Source organism: Acomys minous, assembly GCF_964271855.1.
Source record: "Acomys minous genome assembly, chromosome: 9".
In the NCBI taxonomy this organism is placed as follows: Eukaryota; Metazoa; Chordata; class Mammalia; order Rodentia; family Muridae; genus Acomys; species Acomys minous.
Genome location: NC_140490.1, coordinates 109,197,745 through 109,220,662, shown reverse-complemented (window position 1 = coordinate 109,220,662; position 22,918 = coordinate 109,197,745). Strand labels below are relative to the sequence as shown.

General features: G+C 44.8%; 2 protein-coding genes across 2 annotated transcripts in view; one reads left to right on the top strand and one right to left on the bottom strand.

The window, feature by feature from the left end:
- Positions 1-22,918, bottom strand: part of PAWR (pro-apoptotic WT1 regulator) — an 81,297-nt gene that overhangs the window by 22,373 nt on the left and 36,006 nt on the right. Inside the window, exon 3 of the mRNA XM_084794130.1 lies at positions 6,953-7,084. Coding sequence (XP_084650256.1) covers positions 6,953-7,084 — 132 coding nt within the window. The remainder of the gene's footprint in view (positions 1-6,952; positions 7,085-22,918) is intronic.
- Positions 10,193-11,120, top strand: LOC311605310 (proteasome subunit alpha type-3-like). Its single transcript, XM_084795719.1, has one exon. It carries the CDS (start codon positions 10,241-10,243, stop codon positions 11,054-11,056), a length of 816 nt encoding a protein of 271 aa, XP_084651845.1. The 5' UTR covers positions 10,193-10,240; the 3' UTR covers positions 11,057-11,120.

Here is a 22,918-nt window from a genome sequence, read left to right as displayed (position 1 = left end):
ACGGCCTGGAACTAGCAAGGGACCAGAGGATAGCCTTGACCCTGTCATCTTCCGCCTCCACCGGAGTGCACACATACACACATAAACAAACAATAAAGTTAAAAAAAAAACCCTATCATTCACTAAATACACACAGAGATTAATGATTTTTAAGACTATAACTAAAAATTAAAAGTGAGAAAGAACATATTACTACGATGATCTTAAGCTACAAAAATAAAAAAGATGAGACAGTCAGACCGCTTAAAGTTAATATTAACTACTAAGGTAGAAAATTACTGTGCAAATAAGTAGGCAGTAATTGTGAAAAGTCTGGGCTCCTCAAATACGATTTTAGTTTCGTCTTAACAAAGCACATCAAGTTTAAGTGATGAGCCCCTCTAAAACTGATCGTAGTGTTAGGTCGAAGGGAGATCGTATAAATAAAGAATTTCTGACCAGTTCTACAGCAAACACTGAGGACTGAGTGCAACTACCTGCACGGCATAGCAAGTGGGCAACGGTCCAGGCGCTGCTCAGGAGGATGGGCTCAGCCACCTTCCAACCAGATACGGCACTGGGCAGCAAGACTGTGGCTTCGGGTTTCTTCCTGTGCCCTATCAGGAAGCCGCAGCCAGGCCCACTGTATTGTGTGATTTCATGATAGAAGTGAGCAGAGCAATTGGCACCAGCAGGCTTGCAACGTAAAGTCGACGAAAGAGTGAAAAGCCAACGGAGACACAAAATCTTTATCAACATCTCCCATTTGCACACTAGATAGTGTAAAACCACTAAGAGATAGTAACCCTTATCTCAATGTTTTCACTTGTATTTCTTATTTCTTAAGTAAAATATGAACTTCTGGAAGTCTGTCCCTGCCACTAAATCTAGAGAAATCACTTTCTTAGCAATCTGATGTTACAGGAAAGAAAAAGAAAACCAACGAAAATAACAAAACCCCCAAGCACTTTGGAAGTTATCGGCGGTAAGGGGGGTGAAGGTGACTCGATCCTGGAGTGTTTGGATGGGCCTGGCCCCAGGAACAGAACTCAAATCTACTTCTGGGGACATCTTGTGTGATGGCTCCTATGAAGACGACTTCACTTGCCTGAGCATCGGCTGGTCTTAACGCAGAGAGAGCAACAAAACCTTGGAGAGCAAAGGCTGAAGACCTTCCTTCTCCCTTTGTCATTAAAAAGGCATCCGCTTAAATGAGGAAGGCCAGTGTTTGCTTTTCTGTAGTAATTAAGTAAGACAGATTCTCTATTTATAAAAGCATGCTTGTCTCCGGAGAACAGCAGGAAAACACAGATGTGTGGACTCTAGCTACCCTTGTAAGCAAGCACAACACGATTCTTTCAAGAGGGGGAGAGTGTTCTACACAAATACAGCCTCCTTCCTTAGCCGCCTCGCTAGAAGGTTTATCTCCATGACCACACACACACCCCCCACACACAAAGGAACCCACTAACTGCGTAATTATTAGGGACTTTCACCAATAACTACAAGTGATCATTGCTAGACCCCACGGGTCCACTCTGTATGTAACTAGCCTTCCTGGGCTTGCAGGTCTCTGATCTTACTTCACGTATGTTCCCCGTCCATTTGCACTCCGCAGGACCTCAGCGGCGCCTGCACCTGTGAGGACTGTGTTCACGAGGTTTCCTTACTCACTGCTCCGTGTCCCAGCGGAGCAAGCACTGTATTTAAACTTACACAAAACAGTTGGGGCTTTGCCAACATTTTCGCTGCTCTGCACAGGTACTTCCCCGGCCCTTTAAGCAGTCTAAACTATACCCTTGCAAGGAAAAGTAGACTTGAAATCTGTTGTGTAACAGACCTGAAGTTTTCAAAGGATCTCGTTACATGCTCCCTGGGACTTTCAAAACCAGGATCAAGTATAGATGTCCTTCCTACAAGTGTGCAGGAGACACCCCTGACCCCTATCTCCCCCCCCCCCCCCCACATCTGAACTTCCTGTAAGTAAACAGGACAGAACCCAAATTGTTTGTCTTGTCATCAGCTCATTTGTTGTCTTTAAAAATCCTCAAGTGGGTTAGGGATGGAAAAGTCGGGAAAGACTACAGAGGGCTTTCACACTGAGGGAGAGTCACAGGCAGTGACAGCCGCGGGTGCTTTTGAATTGATTCCTTTGCTCTGCCTTGGGACAGGACTGGGGCACTTGAAAGAATTTTAATGAGGCCTGAATATGAGCGAAGCGTCCACTCAGTGGACCTTGTCCTTAGAAAACAACAAACGGTTTTAGAAGAACGGTTTCTGTATCCGTGACTTTTCAGTAAGAGTAAAAAATGACAAATGCCCACTCAGGAGATAACACCGAGGACAAACAGCTAAGTCTCACAAGTAGCTTAGCCAGCAGTATGCAACAGGTTACTTTTTCCCCTGCTTTTTAGTCTTGGAAATGATTTGTGCATTTTTAATCCAAAGGCTTTTCCCTGTAAATCTATTCAAAGAAAACAGTTGAAAATAAATGGTTTAATAATACAGTTGTTATTATTGTTGTAACAAGAGTAAAAGATTTTAACCATTGAGATTACCATTAATGGCTAATTTTTGTTAACTGAAAAAGTTTTATGCTACTGAAATTAAGTCTGTTGTGTTGCTTGCGTGTTTTAAGGCAGGGCCCCAGGCTTCCTAGGCTGGCTTCTAACCTGGTATATAACAGAGGTTGCCCCTAATCTCCAATTGCTAGGATTGCCAACATGTACAACCACACTTCGCTTGAAATAACAGTTTTGAATTAAAAAAAGTTTATGCTGTAACATCTACAAAGGGCATTTCAGAAATACAAAAACTCCAAACACAAACTGGGCAGTGGTAGCCCACATCTTTAATCCCAGAACTTGGGAAGCAAAGGTGAACCGTTGTTTCACTTGGACACCAGGCTAGCACACAGAGTAATTCCAGGACAGCCACAGCTACACAGAGAAATCCTGCTCCGAAAAACCTAAGTGTGGAGGGAAAAATTCAAATGTACACTTCCTTTTACCCAGCAATTCCAGTGTTAGGATTTTATCACACATGTGCAAAGCAATGTGTTCAGGGATTTCCAATTCTTCATTGCTTTTGGCAGCAATAAATAAATAAATAAGCAACCTTAATAAACAAAAATCATTTAAAATTTGAGTATTCTTATAAAATGGAATATTCTACAGCTACAAAAAAATAATATCGACACCCCCCCCCCCCGCCCAACTACTGCAGATGTCCCTCTACAGTACCAGGTGAAAAAGTGTGATGCAGAAGAGCCCGGGGTGCAATACTGCAAGGACAAAGGTGTGTTTATCATCCTTTCATTACTATAACGAAATATCTGGCAAACAATTCCTAAGGGAGCCAGACTTAAACTCATTCCCAGCTTCAGAGGTTTTGGCCCACGCTTAGCTGGCTCCATTGCTGTAGGCCTGCGGTGAAGCAGAGCTTCATGGGAAGAGGCCGTAGCTGCTTACTTCATAATGGTTAAAGACAGGCCACAGCCCCCTCCCCCCTTTCGGACTAGGAAATTATATATCCTCTAATCGAATACCCCTTTGATGAAGTAAGCGGTATAGCTAAACACTACTGCGGGATCCAGCCTTCAGCACACATGCCATTTTGGAAGAATACTTCATATCCAAAAAGAGACAGATGGGTGATGGATGGACGGACGGACAGACAGGCATCTATCATTGTGTAGGTTAGTTCTAAAGCTATATTTAGAAAAGAAATACTAGCTGCTTCCACGAAGGCAGCCAGGTAATTGACAACTTTTTTACCACACACTGTTACGATTTTGAGTTTTGTGCCACACGGTCATATGCCTTCGAAAAGTTAAAAGGGTAGGACCAAGAGTTCATAGAAAACAGAAGGCCATAAATGAATTAATCAGCCGCATCATTTCTTTCTATGTTCTATTATTTTCAAATCTTAATGTGGTCAAAAAATGTTTGCTTAAAAAGCTAGCATGACCACATTTAAAAGTTGTGTAACAGCAGCTAGGAGAGAGAGAGAGAGAGAGAGAGAGAGAGAGAGAGAGAGACAGACAGACAGACAGACAGACAGACAGACAGAGAGCAACTGAATCTTCATTTTCTATTAGCATTGTTTCTATTACATTAAAAAATTTAAACCAGAAATAAAATACTCGAACTACTCACAAAGCCAAACTCGTATTGGCATTTACAGACTTCGCTTCTAAAGCCCTATTTCCCTAGGTGGCTCAGATCTGTAGACAGTGCGAAGATTTGGCCTTTCTCTAAAGCTAAGACTGTTCCTTTCCCCCCCTTCCTCCCTTACACCACTCCCCTAGATTTTGGTGATGTAAATATCTATCCTTTAGGAGCAGCAGGCACTGCAAATTAAGACTGTAGCTCGCAGAGACGTCAACTATGTGGACAGAGCATTTCCGGTTCCCACTGCCACCTCTGATGAGGCAATTAAGGAAGCCACAGAGAGGACTTGGCTTCACTCTCCTGACAAACAAACTGCCTGGCAAAACACATCTGAAGCCAAGGTCACCAGTGAGTGACCAACCTTTCATTCCAACTACTAATAAGACAAACAAACAGACACACAGAAACCGAAGAAACAAAGAGCAGGCCTGGGACGAGCTCAGAATAGTTCAAGAAGACAGACGCGTCAGGGTGGCGAGCTCTCGGAGACCAGCTCAGCTGAGCCACAAGTCCACGTCACCGGAAATACCTGAGCTGCAGCAGACAAAGAAATTCTGCAGAAAGAAATTGGCCTTTGTCTAAAGACACTGTCCAATAACGTGTTGTTGGCATGCCTTGGTTCCTAAAGCACCCAAAAGTAAGCAGAAGGGCAAGAACGGAACCCAGGTCTAAACTTTCAGTTAACGTGGTACCTTTTCTGCACCATAGCAAGTGTAACCTTCATGGTGGAAAAAGGACCAGATTTAATTTCAATTTTGTTAAACAAAAAAGTACAACGATATTCTTAGATTATGGCCAATCACAAACAGTTGAGAGAAAGAGTGCTGTGAGCATTTTAGAGGGGTGCTATTCCCACAGAGACATGATGATCATTACAGTGGCAGCCACTGGGGGAATGAGGGGGAAAGATGAACCCCATCACTATGTGGATCTCTGTGTCCACACCTTCAGTCTTAGGGAAGACAGAGAAGTTCATATGCGTGCTTTTTAACTACTTCAAAATAGCCTGCCTCCCTCTGTCAAATGTCTTTATCAGTTAAACACAGAAATGTGTGGAGTCCTCTGAAATGCCTTTTAATGCCACGTCATCATAAGATGAATTTAGAAGATCAAGACTATGGGCTGGAGACAGAGCCCGGTTGGTAAATTACCTGCCTCCCAAGCATAAAGGCCTCAGTTCATTTACCCGTACAGCAAAGATGGGCATGGCAGTACACACTTGTATTCCTAGCACTCAACGGTCAGAGGAAAGATCAGAAGTTCAAAGTCATCCTTGCTACATGGGAAGGGAGGAGAAAGGAAGGGAGGGGACCAGAGAGGAGCGACGGAAAGCGAAGAGAAAGGCAGACTGGAACTCTGGGAAGACAAGATGACCTTTGTGTGACGGCAGCACTGGGAAGGCAGAGACAGGAGGATTGCCACTTTGAGGCCAACCCTGGGGATACACAGCAAGTTCAAGGCCAGCCTAGGCAACATAGCAAGACCATGCTCTCTAAAAGAAAACCCTGGATAGTCATGGCACACGCTCAGAATGGCAGCTCCAGGGAGGTAAAGGCAGCAGGTTGCTGAGCCCGACTCACAGTTGGCCAATCCTACGTGGCAAGTACCAGGACACGGAAAGACCTGACTCAAAAAGAAGAGGCCTGGAGCTGAAGAATCCGGTCTGAGCCGAGGTCTATCTTCTCGCCTGTGCCCACACACACAAGTGTGGAGAGAGCAATACAGGGGATGGAGAGAGAGGCAGGAGACGGCGTGGTGTGTGTGTGTGTGTGTGTGTGTGTGTGTGTGTGTGTGTGTGTGTGTGTGTGTGTGTGTGTGTGTGTGTGTGTGTAAGGTAGAGAAAACCGAGGAATGGCAGGGTTGACAGGCAGACTTAAAATGTCACAACAATAACCAGACTCGGACAGATTATACCAGTAACTTTTCAAAGCACACTGAACTGATTCTGGAGTGAGAGGCACCTCAGGGCAACGGAGTCAGTGTCCTCAGAAGCACTGAAAAAAAAAAATTCTATAGAGTGATTTGTTTCATAGTCAAAGTAAGCAACTAAAGTGAAACTAATTAGCTTTTGTTTCCAAAAGTACTTTTTGAAAAGTATCTGTTTTTATTTTATGTGCATTTATCTTTTGCCTGCAGGTGTGTTTGTGTGAGGGTGTGGACTCCCCGGAACGGGAGTTACAGGCAGCTGTGAGCTGACACATGGGTGCTGGGTATTGAACCTAAGTCCTCTGCAGGAGCAGCCGGTCTCTTAACTGCTGAGCCATCTCTACAGCCCCCAAACATATTTTAAACTACACAGACAGTGCAAGTGTTTCTGAGAACACTTAACACGACACTGTTCACAACACTGCACTCTGCATAGCCCTGTATCATGCATTCGGCGGGAGAAACCAAGTCAACTTCTTGTTCCTCTAGGGAGCTATGATCCAAGTCAGCCTAGAACAGAACGAGCACTCAGCTCAACCATTCAATTCTTCTTAGCAACAAGGAAGTTATTATTTTTCTTGGTTAATTTACAACTGATCTTACCTAAACCTAGTCAGCCAGTCAGCCAGTCAGTCAGTCAGTCAGTCAGTCAGTCAGCCAGTCAGCCAGTCAGCTAGTCAGTCAATAGTCTTCGCTCAGGGACTAAGGAGCCAAACAATGATGCAGACTAGAAATATTTGGATAGTCGGGAGATCCCTGGTTAAACCCACAGGAAATGACTGAGTCAGCATGATGCTACCAAAATATTATTAAGAGTAATTTAAAAGGCTGTTCTTCAAGCAGCCAGCGACTCCCTGGTTGTTTTAACCGCTCACCTGGGACAGGTAGGAAGTGCCTGGATCTAGGAGGCTCGCGGCTTCGTTCTGGATGGTGTTCTGCTGTGTGATGGCGTCTTCTCGCTTCCGTTCTTTCTGCCCCGCTTCATCGTCTTCGTAGTCATCTAAGCACTGAGAGAGAGAGAGAACAGCCTCCATTTCATTCCCCATGTAGTAAGCAAGAGAATGCTTTAACCGTATGTAAAACTACATCTGCTAGCACCCACGCAAAAAGGCAATCTGTACGTGGCCATACATTAAGTTTATACAATGAAGATGGTCCTCTCCAGCAACACATACATTCCACTCCTGAAAATTAAATTCTCTGCTGAAATCCAACATTTTTTTCTCTTCTCAAAGCTCTATTTACTCATAGGTTTTTTTTCAAGGAGATGGCTCATTCATTCTCTACCATCCATTCAACACGGAAGCCTTTAGCAGGGCACTCTGCAGAGCGCAACACTCCAAGCATGGACTTTATCGTTCAGTAAAGAAGGCAGGTGTGTGTGTGTGTGTGTGTGTGTGTGTGTGTATTAGTGATAAGGTTGCTTTCTACCTTCACACTGCCTGTGGGAATATAAAGAAAGAATATTTTCACGTGGGAGTAAAGAAAGGCTCTAGAGTAGCTAGTAATTTAAAGATGGGTATAATTTGGAAGCACATATCTGGACACCGGGGGGGTTTCACATGGTGAGAGCAGCACACTGAAGACGCTTACCAGAGGGCTACTAAAGAGCTGAATCAGCAGCAGCAATTATCTATCTCCAAACCTGCCTCGAGGAAACAAATCCCTGGCCATCGTGCTAGTGCGGCACTGGCTATGAGCTCCTCATAGCACACTAACTCGTATGCTGACCTGGTGAGGTGCCCGGTGAGATTCCAAAAAAAAAAAAAAAAAAAAATCATCTCTACAGGCATTTCCCACAAAGGTATTAGGACACTGACTAGACGCCAGGATGGCAGGGAAGACACCAGGATCTCCCTGCAAGGTTGGAACAGGCCACTGTCAAAGCGAGAAGGGTCACTGCAAGATGCGGAAAGAGAACACGGTGGAGGAGGAGGAGGACAGTCCCATAGCGTGTCCAGGGCAAATCAAAGACAAGGTGGACAGTGAGAGACCTGGGAAGCCATCTGTCTAGAGGGAGGGGAATCTGGCCACAGACCAGGAAGGGCTGAGATGACAGAGCATGTTCAGACCCTTCTGGAAAACAACAGCGTGCTTACGAGGGCTGTGGGTAAGCTGGTGAGAGCCTGGGTGAGGAAAATGATGATCGTGTTATTGCTGTGGATCTAGACTGCTCTTGATTCCAAGCCAGGACACCAGTGGCTGCTGCTAGGGCCCACAGGTTAGCATGTAAGCAGGGTAAAATTTCAGCCCCACAGCTCTTGAGGTGAGGACTGGAAAGGCAGAAACTCTGATCTCCAAGAAGCATGGGTAATAAATAAGCTGGGAAGTCTGAACGGGAAAGCCAGTACAAGACTTGGAACATCAATACGTGACCAAACCTGGCTTGGGGGGAGGGTGGGGGTGGGACCTAGGAATGGCAATTAAAGTCCAAATGAACAGGAACAGGGAATAAAAATGGTAAAGGCTAGTTAAAAAAATTGATAAATTTGAGTTCAGAAAATAAAATATAAGTCTTAGGCAGATAAAAAGCACAATCAACAACAACATAATCCAATAAATGGCACAAAGTTGCCCATTAATCCTAATGGGAAAAAGACTCCCTTAGGGGTTTAAGAGTGGAAAGCCTTTCTTAAACCAACAGCAACTATCATGTTTAGGGACAAAATACCAACAACATTCAAGAGTAAAATCAGACTCAGGACAGTGATGTCCTCTACTGTGGTTGCTTTGGAAGTGCTGGCTGACAAGCCAGCTCAGAAGACAAGGCTCAAATGTTAAAAAGGAAGCAACTATCACTCTATTTTATTTATGATTTTGTTGTTTTTCAGACAGGATTTCTCTGTGTAGCCCTGGCTGTCCTGGACTCGATTTGTAGACCAGACTAGCCTCAAGCTCACAGAGATCCTCCTGCCTCTGCCTCCCGAACACTGGGATTAAAGATGTGTGTGCCTGGCTTTATTTATGATTTTTTAAAACTATAAATTAAAAATACTTATTGTTAAAGTTCCTTTTCTATAAACACAGGAATAAATACCTTCCCAATATAACAGCAATGTACACAGAAGCAATATCAACCCTTCAATGCAAAGAGGAGGCTAAAAGGCAAGAGTAAAAAAAGATCCAGGGAACAGGCTGGGCAGTGTTGACTTGTGTCTTTTAACCTCACTGCTCTGGAAGCAGAGACAAGTGGATCTCTGAGTTCGAGGACAGCCTGGTCTACATAGTCAGTTCCAGGACAGCCAGGGCTACACAGAGAAACCCTATTTCAAAAAATGAAATCAAACAACAAGCAACTACAAAATGATCCAGGGAGCAGGAGCTGTCTCGTGTGTGGTCTTCGGCCCTGTGGCTCCCTCCTCACGGTAAACAGTGAATGTCCCTGAGCACTAACACATATCATGCAGCATTGGGAGCTTAAAGTCAGAATTCTAAAGTCACAAGCATAGAGACAGAAAGCCAATGTTGAGGCAGACAGCCACAAGCTCTCTGAACACGGGATGACGTGCTTTTGTTCATGTGTAGTTCCATTTTCTGAGACCCAGAACCTCAGCTACCTTTTCCTTTGCACCACTCTCTTAATAACTGAAACACACACACACACACACACACACACACACACACACACACACACACACACACACACACACACACACTGATAAATTAAGAATAAAAGTAAATATCCCAGAACATGCTTGATAATAAATCACCAAGATGAGACAGATTGAGAGGCCGAGTAAAGTCGCCCACAGTGAAACCGTGCAGGCTCTTCCCGCGCGCAGCTTTTCACTGCTGCCTAGGCACCTACTCCACTGCACATGGCATCCCTGTGGGAGATGCACCTTCCATTTATGGGCTTGCTGGTTGCTAGCTGGCTTTGGGGTCAGCGAGGGATACTGTCTCAAGGGGAAAAGATGGAGAATGACACAGAGGACTCACATGAGACCCTTTTCTGGCCCTCTATGTACATCTGCACGTGCAAGTGCCACACACACAGGAAGCACATACAAATAAAATGTCACTCTTGTCCAAGAACGTCAGCTGTGGTCCACGTCCTGTCACCGGCTCTCAGGGCTAAACTCTAGCAGGCTCTCTGAACAACAATATTCTATCATAAGAAAAGTGCTATCGGGGATCCCTCCGTGGCCTCTCGGGTCTGCACCATGAGCTCCACTGGTACCGGGTATAACCTGTCAGCCTCTACGTTCTCTCCTGATGGAAGAGTTTTTCAAGTTGAATATACCATGAAGGCCGTGGAAAACAGTAGTACAGCTATTGGGATCAGATGTAAAGATGGAATTGTGTTTGGGGTAGAAAAGCTTGTCCTTTCTAAGCTTTATGAAGAAGGCTCCAATAAACGGCTTTTTAATGTTGACCGGCATGTTGGAATGGCAGTAGCAGGTTTGTTGGCAGATGCTCGTTCATTAGCAGACATAGCAAGAGAAGAAGCCTCCAACTTCAGGTCCAACTTTGGCTATAACATTCCTTTAAAACATCTTGCAGACAGAGTGGCCATGTATGTACATGCTTATACACTCTACAGTGTTGTTAGACCTTGTGGCTGCAGTTTCCTGTTAGGGTCTTACAGTGCTAATGACGGTGCACAGCTCTATATGATCGACCCATCGGGTGTATCATATGGTCATTGGGGCTGTGCCATTGGCAAAGCCAGGCAAGCTGCAAAGACAGAAATAGAGAAGCTTCAGATGAAAGAAATGACTTGCCGTGACGTAGTAAAAGAAGTTGCAAAAATAATTTACATAGTACACAATGAAGTTAAGGATAAAGCATTCGAACTAGAGCTCAGCTGGGTTGGTGAATTAACTAAAGGAAGACATGGAATTGTTCCAAAAGACATAAGGGAAGAAGCAGAGAAATATGCCAAGGAATCTTTGAAGGAAGAAGATGAATCGGATGATGACAACATGTACCATGTTTTTCACTATGCACTGTTCTGTATTTGTGACAGGTCTATATGACTAGCACCAGTATATAAACCTCCTGACCAGTTTTCATTAAACTTTGTCTTATTAAAAAAAAAAAGTGCTAGCAAGCCGGGCGTGGCGCACGCCTTTCATCCCAGCACTCAGGAGGCAGAGGCAGGCGGCTCACTGTGAGTTCGAGGCCAGCCTGGTCTACAAACGAGTCTAGGATGGCTAAGATAACATAGAGAAACCCTGACTCAAAAAAAAAAAAATGCTATCACATTTTCAACAAAATAACAAACTTGAGTTGGACAGCTTTTAAACAAGATGACATTTCTTCTAATTATTAAGCCAATCAGCCTGTAATTTATATATATATATATATATATATATATAGAAAGAAAAACATTATCAACAACTGAAATTAAATGAAATGAAGAAGAAAATAAAAGCCGGTCTCTGCTTAAACTGCTATTCATGTGCTACAAATCTTCCCACGGGATTCTGTACCAGCAGGCGATGGGAGGCCTGCTTGGTGATGTGCTTGCCTGGCCTCACTGTTTGCAGCACAAATCCTGGCCACTGGGCAGCACAGACTGTTACTACAGACAATTTATCCACTCGTGTGTGTGTGTGTGTGTGTGTGTGTGTGTATATAAGCTAAACAGCCCTTTCCATCAATTTTTGGGTATATCTGTAACTCTCTTGGCTCTTCAAATATGTGGTACACACCTTTATTCTCAGCATTCGAGGAGGCAGGTAGATCTCTGTGAGTTCAAGCCCAGCCTGGTCTATACAAAGTGAGTCCAGCACAGCCGAGGCTACACAGGGAAACCCTGTCCCCCCAAAACAAAAACCAAACCAAAACCCCGAAACTTTCTATCACCACCACTACCACCAATCAAGAATAAAAACAAAAGAACTATATAGGTTAGCTGACGATGCCGACGATGACAACAACCTCTGCTTTACCTCTTTCTAACCGCTTTAGAAAAATAATGGTTTCAGTGAGCCTCAGTTAGTAGGGTGGACTTTTGTCACAGCTTTACTGGCTTTAGGAACCTTTACACACCTTCATTTTCTTAGTCAATGTCCTCTCGTTTTTATTATTTACATCCCGAGCATCTAAGAGGCCTTTTGTAGACGGTAAAGACAGGAACCTTTGTGCACCACATGTGGTAAGGAGCTTTTCCTAGTTTACCTTTCCATTGTGATTAATGCGCACATTTTCTCCTGAGGTTTTGTGCTAAGGCTTCCAACTTATAGATCTAATCAGTCACGTGTTTCCCAGTTTTTACTATCACATTCATAAATTAAATTTATCACCGAATGGGCTTGGAATACACTGGCTTCTTTTTTCAATAATAGCTCATTATTTTGCCGTGAGCAATCCAGAGCTGTGATACTAACGGGAGGCTGCGTGAGCATTGGTGCCCACGAGAGCCCAGCACACGTCAAGTTCACCCAGGGGAAGCTGTATTCGTCTCTTCACCCTCAATTCAGAACGACATCTTCAAGAGGGGTGTAGCGGTGCATGACTTTAACCCCAGAACTTGGGAGGCAGAGGCAGGCAGATCTCCCTAAATTCAAAGCCAGCCTGGTCTACAGAGTGAGTTCTAAACCAGCCAGAGCTATACAGTGAGACTCTGTCTTGGGGTGGGGGCGGGGGAATGCTGTCTTATCGTGTATTTTTATATGGGCATGGTTTTCACTTTCTGTTGTTTCACTGATCTCTCTATATTAATGCACAAGGGATATTGCTTTTACCACTGTGAGTTAACGGCATCTAGCAACATCTGCCAGTTCCATTCTTTATTATTTATTGCTAAATCTTCCTCAGCCAACTTATTTTTCCCCATGTAAATTCGATATCTTTCAATTAATGTATAAATTATTCAGAGAAAAATTCTGGATAACACTTGTTGGGGTCTGGATAACCTTGTAAAATGGGGACCATATGGTGCCTATAAAAGAAGTTTGTGGCTATACAGGTTAGTAGTGAACTCAAACTAAGAACATCCGAGTCTGTTTGGGTCATGGGTAGACTTACAGCAAATACAGACTGAGGAAAGAGAAGCGCAGAGAGTGCTGGGTAACCAGACAACTCTTGCTCTTCATCAGCATCAGGTAAAGCTTAACAACAGGGGAACCGAGGGGTCGAGGTAGAGGACCTGTTACACAGGCAGGCCACAAGCAAGCAGAGAGACCCGAGGGGCCAAGGTATAGGACCTGCTACACAGGCGGGGAGGCCACAAGCAAGCAGAGAGACCCGAGCGGCATAAGAAAGGTGAAAAACCTTGTTCTTGAAAAGAACCCAAACAGATTAACTTAGCTAAGACAGGCACAGAGCGTGGCGGGCTCTCGCAGTAGTCTCTTCTGTGTGCAGTGAGGATGCCCTTCTGTGATGAGCAGAAACAGAGTGAGTTAACATTGGATAAATCCTGGAAGAACGACGAGAATGAATTAAATAAAAATGTGGAAGAATTTCCAAACAAGTCCTGAAGGTCTGGGACAGGAAGAGGTCCCTAAGACTTCAATGGCATTAATCTATAGTCTTCCTAATTAGCTGTTACTAACTGAAATTATATTAGTGCTATCAGTGTGATCTTCCTTTGAAAATGATTCATATTTATAATTTCAGCAAGCTTGTTCATTTGTTTGTTCATCATATCTATCTATCTATCTATCTATCTATCATCTATCTATCTATCTATCTATCATTTGTTTACTATCTTGATTTTTGAGGCAGGCTCTTGCTATGAAACCCAAGCTAGCCTTGAGTCAGCAAGCCTCCTGTTTCAGCCTCCCAAATGCTGGTATTGCAGACAAGCACCATCAGGCCCAGCTGCCTTATTTTTGGAATGAGCGTGGAGGAAGGTCACTGCATATCTTTTCACTGTTCAGACAGGTTACTCAGAAGCAAGTCTTGACAGGCAGGATATTAACTATGCAATTATATCTGAACATACTTTTATTAACGGCATTTTCCAGCAACCTCTGACTCTTCCCCCATTGGTATTTCTTACACCTTCTAAGTTACTAAGTGTCGTCAAGACTCTAGAACAGTGCTAGTTTTAGGTCAAAACTGCTCCCTCGGTGTTATCACAGGCTGTACGTTATTGCCTACAACAAACATTCCAACCTAAACAGACTTGTCTCAGTGCTCTGCAGCTGGGGGGGGGGGCGGGCGGGTAAAGCAAGCCTGGCTATTTACAACCTAAAAATTCCTCAGCGTGAGTCACACAAGCAGAGAGGAAAACACAGCAAGCCCTACCATAAGGAAGGAGACATCTTAAGAAGAAATTAACACACATTCAATATGTAGGAGCCACTCAGACTTAAATGTATCTCTGACAGCTTTTATACACGCACAGTGGATAGTCAACACCAGACTTTCACAAGGATGGCTACGCTCCCAAAGCAGCAAGGCTCAGAGCCATCAAAGAAAGCAAAGGACCTAGAAGTGCATTTAGCTCTCAACAGCTACTGTATTTACACAGCCCAGGACACAAAGCCTTCCTTTGGCTAGCCCAATGATGAAAGCTAAGAACTGGTATCTTCAACTTCCTAGTACCGTGAACACTTTACTTAACCAGTTGATGCTTCACTTTTTCTCATCTCCTGAATAGAAACAGCACCCGCTACTCCCTAACACTTGCGGCGATTTGAGGAGACAGCACCCAGGGAACACAGCACCCCGGGCACACAGCACTCCATCAACGTCACACTGTCGCCATGACTGTCACTCCCACCAGAGAGCGCTGACGTCCATATACGCATGGTAACAGCATTACTATTTTTTTTTCTCCTCTTCTAGACTTGTGTTCAACACATTTCAACTGGAGCCACCACTTTACTTTTCTGCAGATGTCCAGTTCTTCGCGGAGTAGGCACTTTACACTGACTGACTGGATAAAACACTTGTCCTATGGTTTCAAAGGTAAAACCTAAGGCGCAGACTCTCAGAGCCATGGTTCAGTGGATTCTGTGTTTGCTACAAGCTACAAAGGCAGGAGAGCCGGTTCCCTGCACCCACGGAAAAGGCATACCTCGATGCCGGGGTGTGTGTGTGTGTGTGTGTGTGTGTGTGTGTGTGTGTGTGTGTGTGTGTGTGTGTGTGTGTGTGTGTGTGTGTGTGTGTGTGTGTGTGTAGGGCGTGATGGAGGATGCTGCGCCCTTTCTTGATAGTCCAACCAAAATCAAGAAACTCTAGGTTCAGCCAGAAAGCCTAAAGCCTGACGCAAAAATCTAAGGTGGAAAGCCAGAAAGGAAGATACCCCAGCACGGACTCCTAACCTCCACGTGTGCGCACAGATACTGTCCACACACAACATTGCATTATATGTTTCAATTTCTTAATTTTCAACAGTTTTACCCCTTGACACAAGGTCTCACTGTGTCCCCAGGGCTGGCCTTGACATCCTCCAAACAGGCCAAGAGTAGAGAGCATGCCGCACGTTGCATGCCCAGCTCAGCTGTTTACTCCCTTGACAGTCATCTCCCCTTCCCTGCTTGTAACCCAACTTGGTCAAACAGAATTTAATGTCCCCAAAGGCAAAGAACTGACGCAAGGTTGACTTGAGGCTCTTTAGTCTCTACTCAGCAACACTCAACAAAAGGAAACAGGAACCCAATAAATATAAGTGGATTGTTCCTAAGATCTTAGCATAAAAAAATTTAAATGACTTTACTATAAAATATTTGCCCGTTACTTCTCTCCTGCTGCCTCAGAATATAAGGTAAAACCGTTCTGTACAAAGAAATGCCTTCTGAGCCTACTTCAGTTTTCCCATGGGCGAGTCCACTGATGGTTCTCAGGACGGATTGGCTGGGCAGCCTCTCACACCCAGCGTGTGCAAGCAGAAAGGGCACTCCCAGGAGCCACACTTCTCAAGGTGGAAGCATCCGGGTGAATCCCTGCAATTGTCACACTCCATCCTACTGGTTGAATACACCCGGAAGATCTAAGCCAGGCTGTAGCTTAAAATTTGGCTGCAGGAGCCCTGACACTTTAAGTAAGTCCAGTCTTGCCAGTCTGGGTGGGATTGCTTGGGTAAGAAGTGTCTGTGTGGGGCAGACGGAAGGTTAAGATGCTGGCATTGAGGGCGGAGGACTGCGTGCTCAGATTTCTCCAAGCCCATATGTTTTGCTGAGGATTCAAAAATATTTGGAAAGCCCACTGGCAGGATCATTTGTATACATACTTGGGCAGAAGGAATGACAGCACAGGCTCCGCGGGGGCTCAGCGATCACTCTGCAATCACAGACATGCTTCTGGAAACAAAGCCACGCGGCTTCTGACTCCTTTGGGCAGACTTCTTGAGAGAACACCATCATTTGTTAAGTATTGTTCAGGAGAGATGGTTACAGGAAGGGGACCGTGCTGGCACAGCACATGTCTCTGCCCTTCGGTTTGGTGCCTGTGCCATCCTTCCTTGGCCTTCCTCCCCTGATCCCGGAGAAGCTTTATTTTTGTATAAATTCTCTTCTCGTTCTCCCTCTACACATGCATCTGAAAATAAGCGGGGCCCCATCGAAGCAACCATTCACCCTAATAAGTGCTCCTACTTAGCTTAAAGCAAACCACAACTAGCCTAGAATATAAACCCTCACTTGGCACACAGGCTACATACAGCCCAAGAGGTATGGAGGCAGCAGCAAATAAATGAACGAACAACGTGACAGTTAAAATAACCTAATAATACTTTACAGTTGTTTTGTTCCCCGTGAGGGAAAGGTCCCCTCGCTCTTTCCCATAGTGCACCCCCACAATCTCTGTGATGGGTCCAAACTGTAAACGTCACACAACCCAGAATCAAGGAACTGGAGGTTAGCTAGGCTGGGCTGGGGGGTTATCTGCACTGGTGGGAAGACCCGCCGCACACAGTAGGCGGCACTGTTCCCTGGGCTGGACAGTTTCAGAGTGAGGAAACTGAGCTGAGCACTAACGCACTGAGTGTAACTCACTGCTCTCTGCTCTTGACTGAGGATGTCATGTGACCAGCTCTCTTGTAGCTCCAGCCACTGTGACTTCTCTGCCGTAGTGGAATTGGGAGCCAAATAAAGCCTTTCTCCCGGAAGTTGCTTTTTCTTTTTTCTTTTTTTTTTTTTTAAACGAGTCTTTTATCACAACAGGAAAAGAAGCTAAGTTCTAAGCCCTCCCCTCTCTCTCACCCCTCCTCTGGCAGATGCAAAGATCTGGTTCCATCTGCTGAATCCTCCTCTTCTATCCCGGGCTTAGAACCATGAGGGGACAAGAACGTGACTGCAGCGAACCTGCCTCTCAAGCTGCTCTTCTGACACACAGAGGAGAGAAACCCAGGGGAGGCTGCTTCCTCCGGAGAGGGGAATGCAGACTGAGAAAACCCCGGAAGTGGTTGCAGGGGAAGATCACCAGGTCCACCCGAGAGGTGGAGGTCAGAAAGAACTAAACCACGTGTCCTGTCAGACTGTCAGTGGCTAGATACTAAAGGACTGGAAAAAAAGAACTGAAACCATCCAATTTTTATCTACGTGCCTCCTATACAGAGTGCCCGCCAGGCAATGTTGAGCCTTCAGCTCACCTTCACTATGTAACATTAAACTCTCGCTGTCCTTCATTCATAAGCAAGACAAGCAGCTGATACATCTTTTTACTGTTTGAGAATTCCATCCACAAATATGAGTTAATGAAACCAACCTTGACTCCCTCCCCTCTTAGCTGCCCCTGTCCTCCCACCACACACAGTCATGTGTTCTTAGTGGTGTCAGTATGCACACGAGTGTAGGGCCATACATGGGAACACAGGACATCTCTCGGGGGCCACATCTGAAGCAGACGGACTCTCCTGCCCACAGCAGCCATCAATTGCCAACTGCTCCAGCGACTTCGTGAGTCATAAGCCACCCACCACCCACAGTCGCCATCTATCCATGTTAAAACTGACTGGCTTGAACTCGTGTCCGCCTCGAGCATGCAACCACTGCCAGTTCGTGTCTGCAACAGCCCCAGCATGTCTGCAAAACTCTTTGCAGATGCCCTCTGCTCTTCGGCTCATACAGACGGCCCCTGTAGAGCCGAGCACTTCACACTCTTATTCTCTGCCCTTTGACCAGTTCTGAGTCCCTGCGTCAACAGCCAGTTGATGAGGGCTGAGGACTATACAACCAATGAGCACAAAGATAAGCACTGGATGAGGATTAAGAGGAAAAAAATTAGCGAAACACGTATTCAAATGAGCGCAAATACAGGAAGAACAAGAACAACAGAGAATCAGCTGTGTCACCCGTGTGCGGCACACTGGTCGCCGGGGTTTTCAGGGCGTGACTCGAGGGCAAAGGCCTGTGTGCATGCACCTCCTGGACAGGCCTGGAAGACGCTACATGGCAGGCCTCAGTCATGTCACTAACAAGCATTGCGACTGTGACTTAAATGCAGAGCAACCTGGATGGAGCCAGTGCTTAACTCCAAACCCGTAGTTACTGCTTTATGATACGAGGCTTGGTTCCCAACTTTAGCAGAGCCTCAGACACAGCAGGTGCTTTACATAATACACCATCAAGGAAAATTCGAAAGAGAGCGCGACTAAGGCGTAAGATGGTCAACACTCAAGCCTTCAGCACACAGCTACTTAATAAAGGAAAAGAAAATGTACGATTCTCGAAATCTGCCGTCATTCGCAAAAATCTACATATAATATGGAAAAAACCAAGAGCTAAAACAGCCTGCTAAGCAAGGCACGGGGTCCCATACCCACAGCACTAACACTGCAGGAGAAAACCAGGAGGTACATGAGTTCGAGGCCAGGCTGGGCTACAAAGCAGTAAGTTAGCTGCAGCTTAGGATACACAGTGAGATCCCCTCAGGAACAAACAGTTTAAAACCGAGACTCTGTGGTTGTGGAAATTTCTAATAAGAGAAAACTGCTTTACCAACCATGAGCACCAGAGAGCATATGCAACAGTTTGCTGGTGCTACCAAAACCAAAACACCACAGGTAAGAAGTACACCACAGAAATTTAGTTTCTTGCTGTTCTGGAGGCTGCAAATCCACACCGAAAGTGCTAGGAGGGGTTGAGTTCTCCTGAGGCCTCTCTCTCTCTCCTCGGCTTGCAGAGAGAGGTCTCTGCAGCTGGCAGGGTCATGTCATTTCTTTTTCTGCCCCCTGCCCCATCTCTCCCAGTGCTTGAGGCATACAAACCTGGGGGTACAAAACTTAAATCTATAACTACATGCAACAGCTGCTTTTATGGGAACTCGGTCCTAGAGCAGGAAGCGTCGTATTTGTCATAAGGCCCTGCAGAGCCCACAGTGATGTGATGCTATTTCTACATTAGAAAGTGGTTCTTCATTTGTGACTAATGTCAGCAACTATGTGGGGAGGGGGGTCCTTACAATTTTTCCGTAGGGTCCAAGAAAACGTCCTTAATGCCAGTTCTTGCTAAATAAATCGCATCAGAATCGATCCACAATCCGCATTATGACATGGTCTTCCCTACGATAATTAAGAACAAGACCACTGCTCATGTCTGGCTCTCTGGCTACCTGTTGGTCCTTCCTTCTCACTCGAGTCAGACTGAAGCGAATGGGAGGGCAGCAGTGCTGCTCGTCAACTCACTTGTGTCAAGTCAGACACTAAAACACAACAGCCATCAGGAAGGGAAGCGCCCCTCTGATACAAACGTGCTTATTATGTGGGTTCTCCTCGCTGTAACTGAAACTTAGGATTTGTCTAAATTGCCAAACTCCCGTTATCACGAGTGTTAGTTTCTCTTGAAAGGACCCAGAGTTCCTGATGTCATGTCAGAAGGACAAAATAAAACTTTTACAATTAAAAAATGAGAGAGAAACAGAATGTCTTCAGAGAGTTAATTTGTCTTAATTGTAACATTTAGTGGGAAATACTCCTGCATAGCATTCTTTGCAAAGCCATTTAGAGAATGATAATAATATGCCTTTCATATTACACAGTTCAGATCAAATTCTATGCCTAACAATTACAACCATGAAGTATTCATTTACATACCTTCCCTCGGTGTTTACAACTGTTACCGTCCATTTAAAATCGCTCAATGGGAGATTTAAGTGGGACAACTGGGTAACACACTGCAAGTCTTTCTACCTCCCTTGGTTTCCTGTTGCCTTTATCAAATAACCAGTAGTTAAATAATGCCTCTCCTCAGAAACTTTAAAAAAAAAATTCTATTACTTAAGGTTAAAGACAGCGGAGGAGGGGTGAGAGAGGAGAGGGAGAAGGAAGGAGGGAGAAAGCTAGAAACAGAGATACGCTTATTGGTGATTTTATTTTGTTAGTAAAAACATTTTCACTTTAAAATTAAACAGATATTGAAAATGAAAGGAAAATGATGTGTAGTTTCAAAATGAAGCCTATAGTCCCCCTGGATCATAAACAGACAAGTCCACTTGTTCCAGGGCTAACAGTTCTGAAATGAAAGATGGAAGGTGAACAAATTCATAGGCTTCTCAAGGGTGTGTGTGTGTGTGTGTGTGTGTGTGTGTGTGTGTGTGTGTGTGTGTGTGACAAATCCAGATAACAACTCACTAACTCATGTAGTTTTTAAAAAAGATACTTTTATATTCTAGGCACCGTGTCTTTAAAAGCAAATTTCTTTATGAATTTAAAAAAGACCACGTTCACAAATTACTGTAAACTAGAAAATGAAGGTGGAGGTTCCAGTCCGATTAGGAAGTTGTGCAGTGCCCAACAGATTTACATACCCTGCCACAAAGAAATTTCCGTTGTGAATATAATAAAAATATTCTTGAAGAAATGAAAAGAATGCACGTATATTGTTTATTCAACCGGCTACTGGGGTATTTGGACATACATGGGCTCCTTGAACTGAAGAACTGAGCAAAGAAACCAGAGTGACACCTAACAAACGACCTTAAGCTGAGCCTGGTGGCTCACACTGACTAACCCTAGACATTTGGGAGGCTGAGGTGGGAGGAGCCTAAGTTCACTTAACAAATCTTGCCTAAAAAAAAAAAAAAGAAAAGAAAAAAGAAAAGAAATAAAGGCCAAGCATGGTGGTGCACACCTTTAATCCCAGCACTCTGGGAGGCAGAAGCAGGCGGATTGCTGTGAGTTCGAGGCCAGCCTGGTCTACAAAGTGAGTCCAGGACAGCTGGGGCTACACAGAGAAAACACCCTGTGCCCTCTGAACTTATCACCTGACCACTTTCCACTTTTCATGTCCCGCGTGACCTTCTTCACTAACTATTTTTATCTCTCTGTCCCCTTGCTAACTGTACAGGCCCTATCTGCACTTATTTATATACGTATACATTCATATACATATATGCATTTGTAACAAGCTATGATCTGCATATGAAATACAACATAGAACTTTTGCACGTCTCAGCCTGATTTAGATTACAACTTAATATTATACTTTTCAGAACCATTTATTCCTGTAACTCTCATAATTTCCTTTTCTTTACGGCTGAATAATATTCCATTGTGTGTGTGTGCGCATGTGTGTATACACCGTATTTTTAATCTACTCATCTATTGACAGACATCTGTGTTGCTTCTAATTCCTTTGCTGTTGTAAACAGGGCAGAAATAAACATGGATATGCAAGTGTCTACGGACTCCTTCGTGTATCTGGTCAACAGTGGTATACCTGCCTCGTATGGCTTTTCTCTTTTCAATTAGCTTGAGTTACTACCACACTGGGCTCTATAATGGCTACACTAGGGTAGTCTGACTGGAAACAGCCTCCACAGGCTCACAGGGAGTGGCGCTATTAGAAAGCCTTGCTAAATAGGTGTGGCTTTGAGGTTTCAGAAGCTAACGGCAAGCCTAGTGGCTCAATCTTTCTTCCTGCTGCCTGCTGATCTAGATGCAGAACCCTAAGCTACCCAACCTCTCCAGCCCCATGTCTGCCAGTACTCTGCCATGCTTCCCACCACGATGACAATGGACTGGAAGCCAGCCACAATGAAATGTTTTCCTTTATAAGAGTTGCCGTGGTTATGGGGTCTCTTCACACTAAGACAACGAGTCCGCACTCCCACCAGCAGCGAATTAGGACTACGGTTTCCCCACACCTCACCAGCAGCACTTGTGTCAGATTTCTTGATGACAGTCACTCCCACCAGAGTGGTGGTATCTCAAAGGTGTTTTGATTTGTAACTTCGTGGTGGTTATGGATAAAGAGAACTCGGTCATAAAGCAGAGAGTAATTGCGTTGGCATTCATGAGGTCTAGTTATAATTTTCCATCAAGAGTGACCTATATAATGGACAGTGTAACAACTGCAATAGAGGCAAAATGTCCTGTCTCCTGGTGATGACGTAACTAACAATGGGAGAAAATTATGCATCAATGATGTAAGGAAAAGGACAAGGAGGCAAAAAGGGAGGAGAGTCAGAAGGTGGAGAAGTGGTGAAGACCCCCCACCCCTTCCCTTCTCGGTCAAGCAACTATAATGTCCTTGTGGGAATAGTTTGTTTTTCCCAAAGTATCAAACCCAAGAGATGCTGGACTGAGGCACCTGCTCTAGTCTAGAATAGGGGAAGGAACGGGCTCTGCAAGAAGCAAGGAGTGAGAGCCCACGCACAGAGCAGTGGGTCTCCCAGCTCCTTCCCCGTTAAAACAACCAGGTGTCACCCTGCGATGCAGCCACCACTCTGTGTTCGCTAAGCATTGGGAATGGCTCTCATCCACCGCAAAGCTATCCTGTCCCATCAAGGGAAGAGAAGACAAGGACCTGTGCTTGCAGATTAGATGACCAACCTGTCAGACAGGTACACTAATGGACACGGAGACAGTTCAGTACAGTTTAGGTAATTGTCAAACAAAATTTTTATTTCAATATATATTAGGGAAAAAAAAAAACCCACCAGTCTCCTGAGCCTGCAATTTCAGGCACCGTTGCTTAGTCAGGGTATCATTTAGAGGATGGAAC

What these genes read in the sequence shown, in the direction of transcription:
- LOC311605310 (XM_084795719.1), top strand. Translation starts at nt 10,241, where the DNA reads ATGAGCTCCACTGGTACCGGGTATAACCTGTCAGCCTCTACGTTCTCT.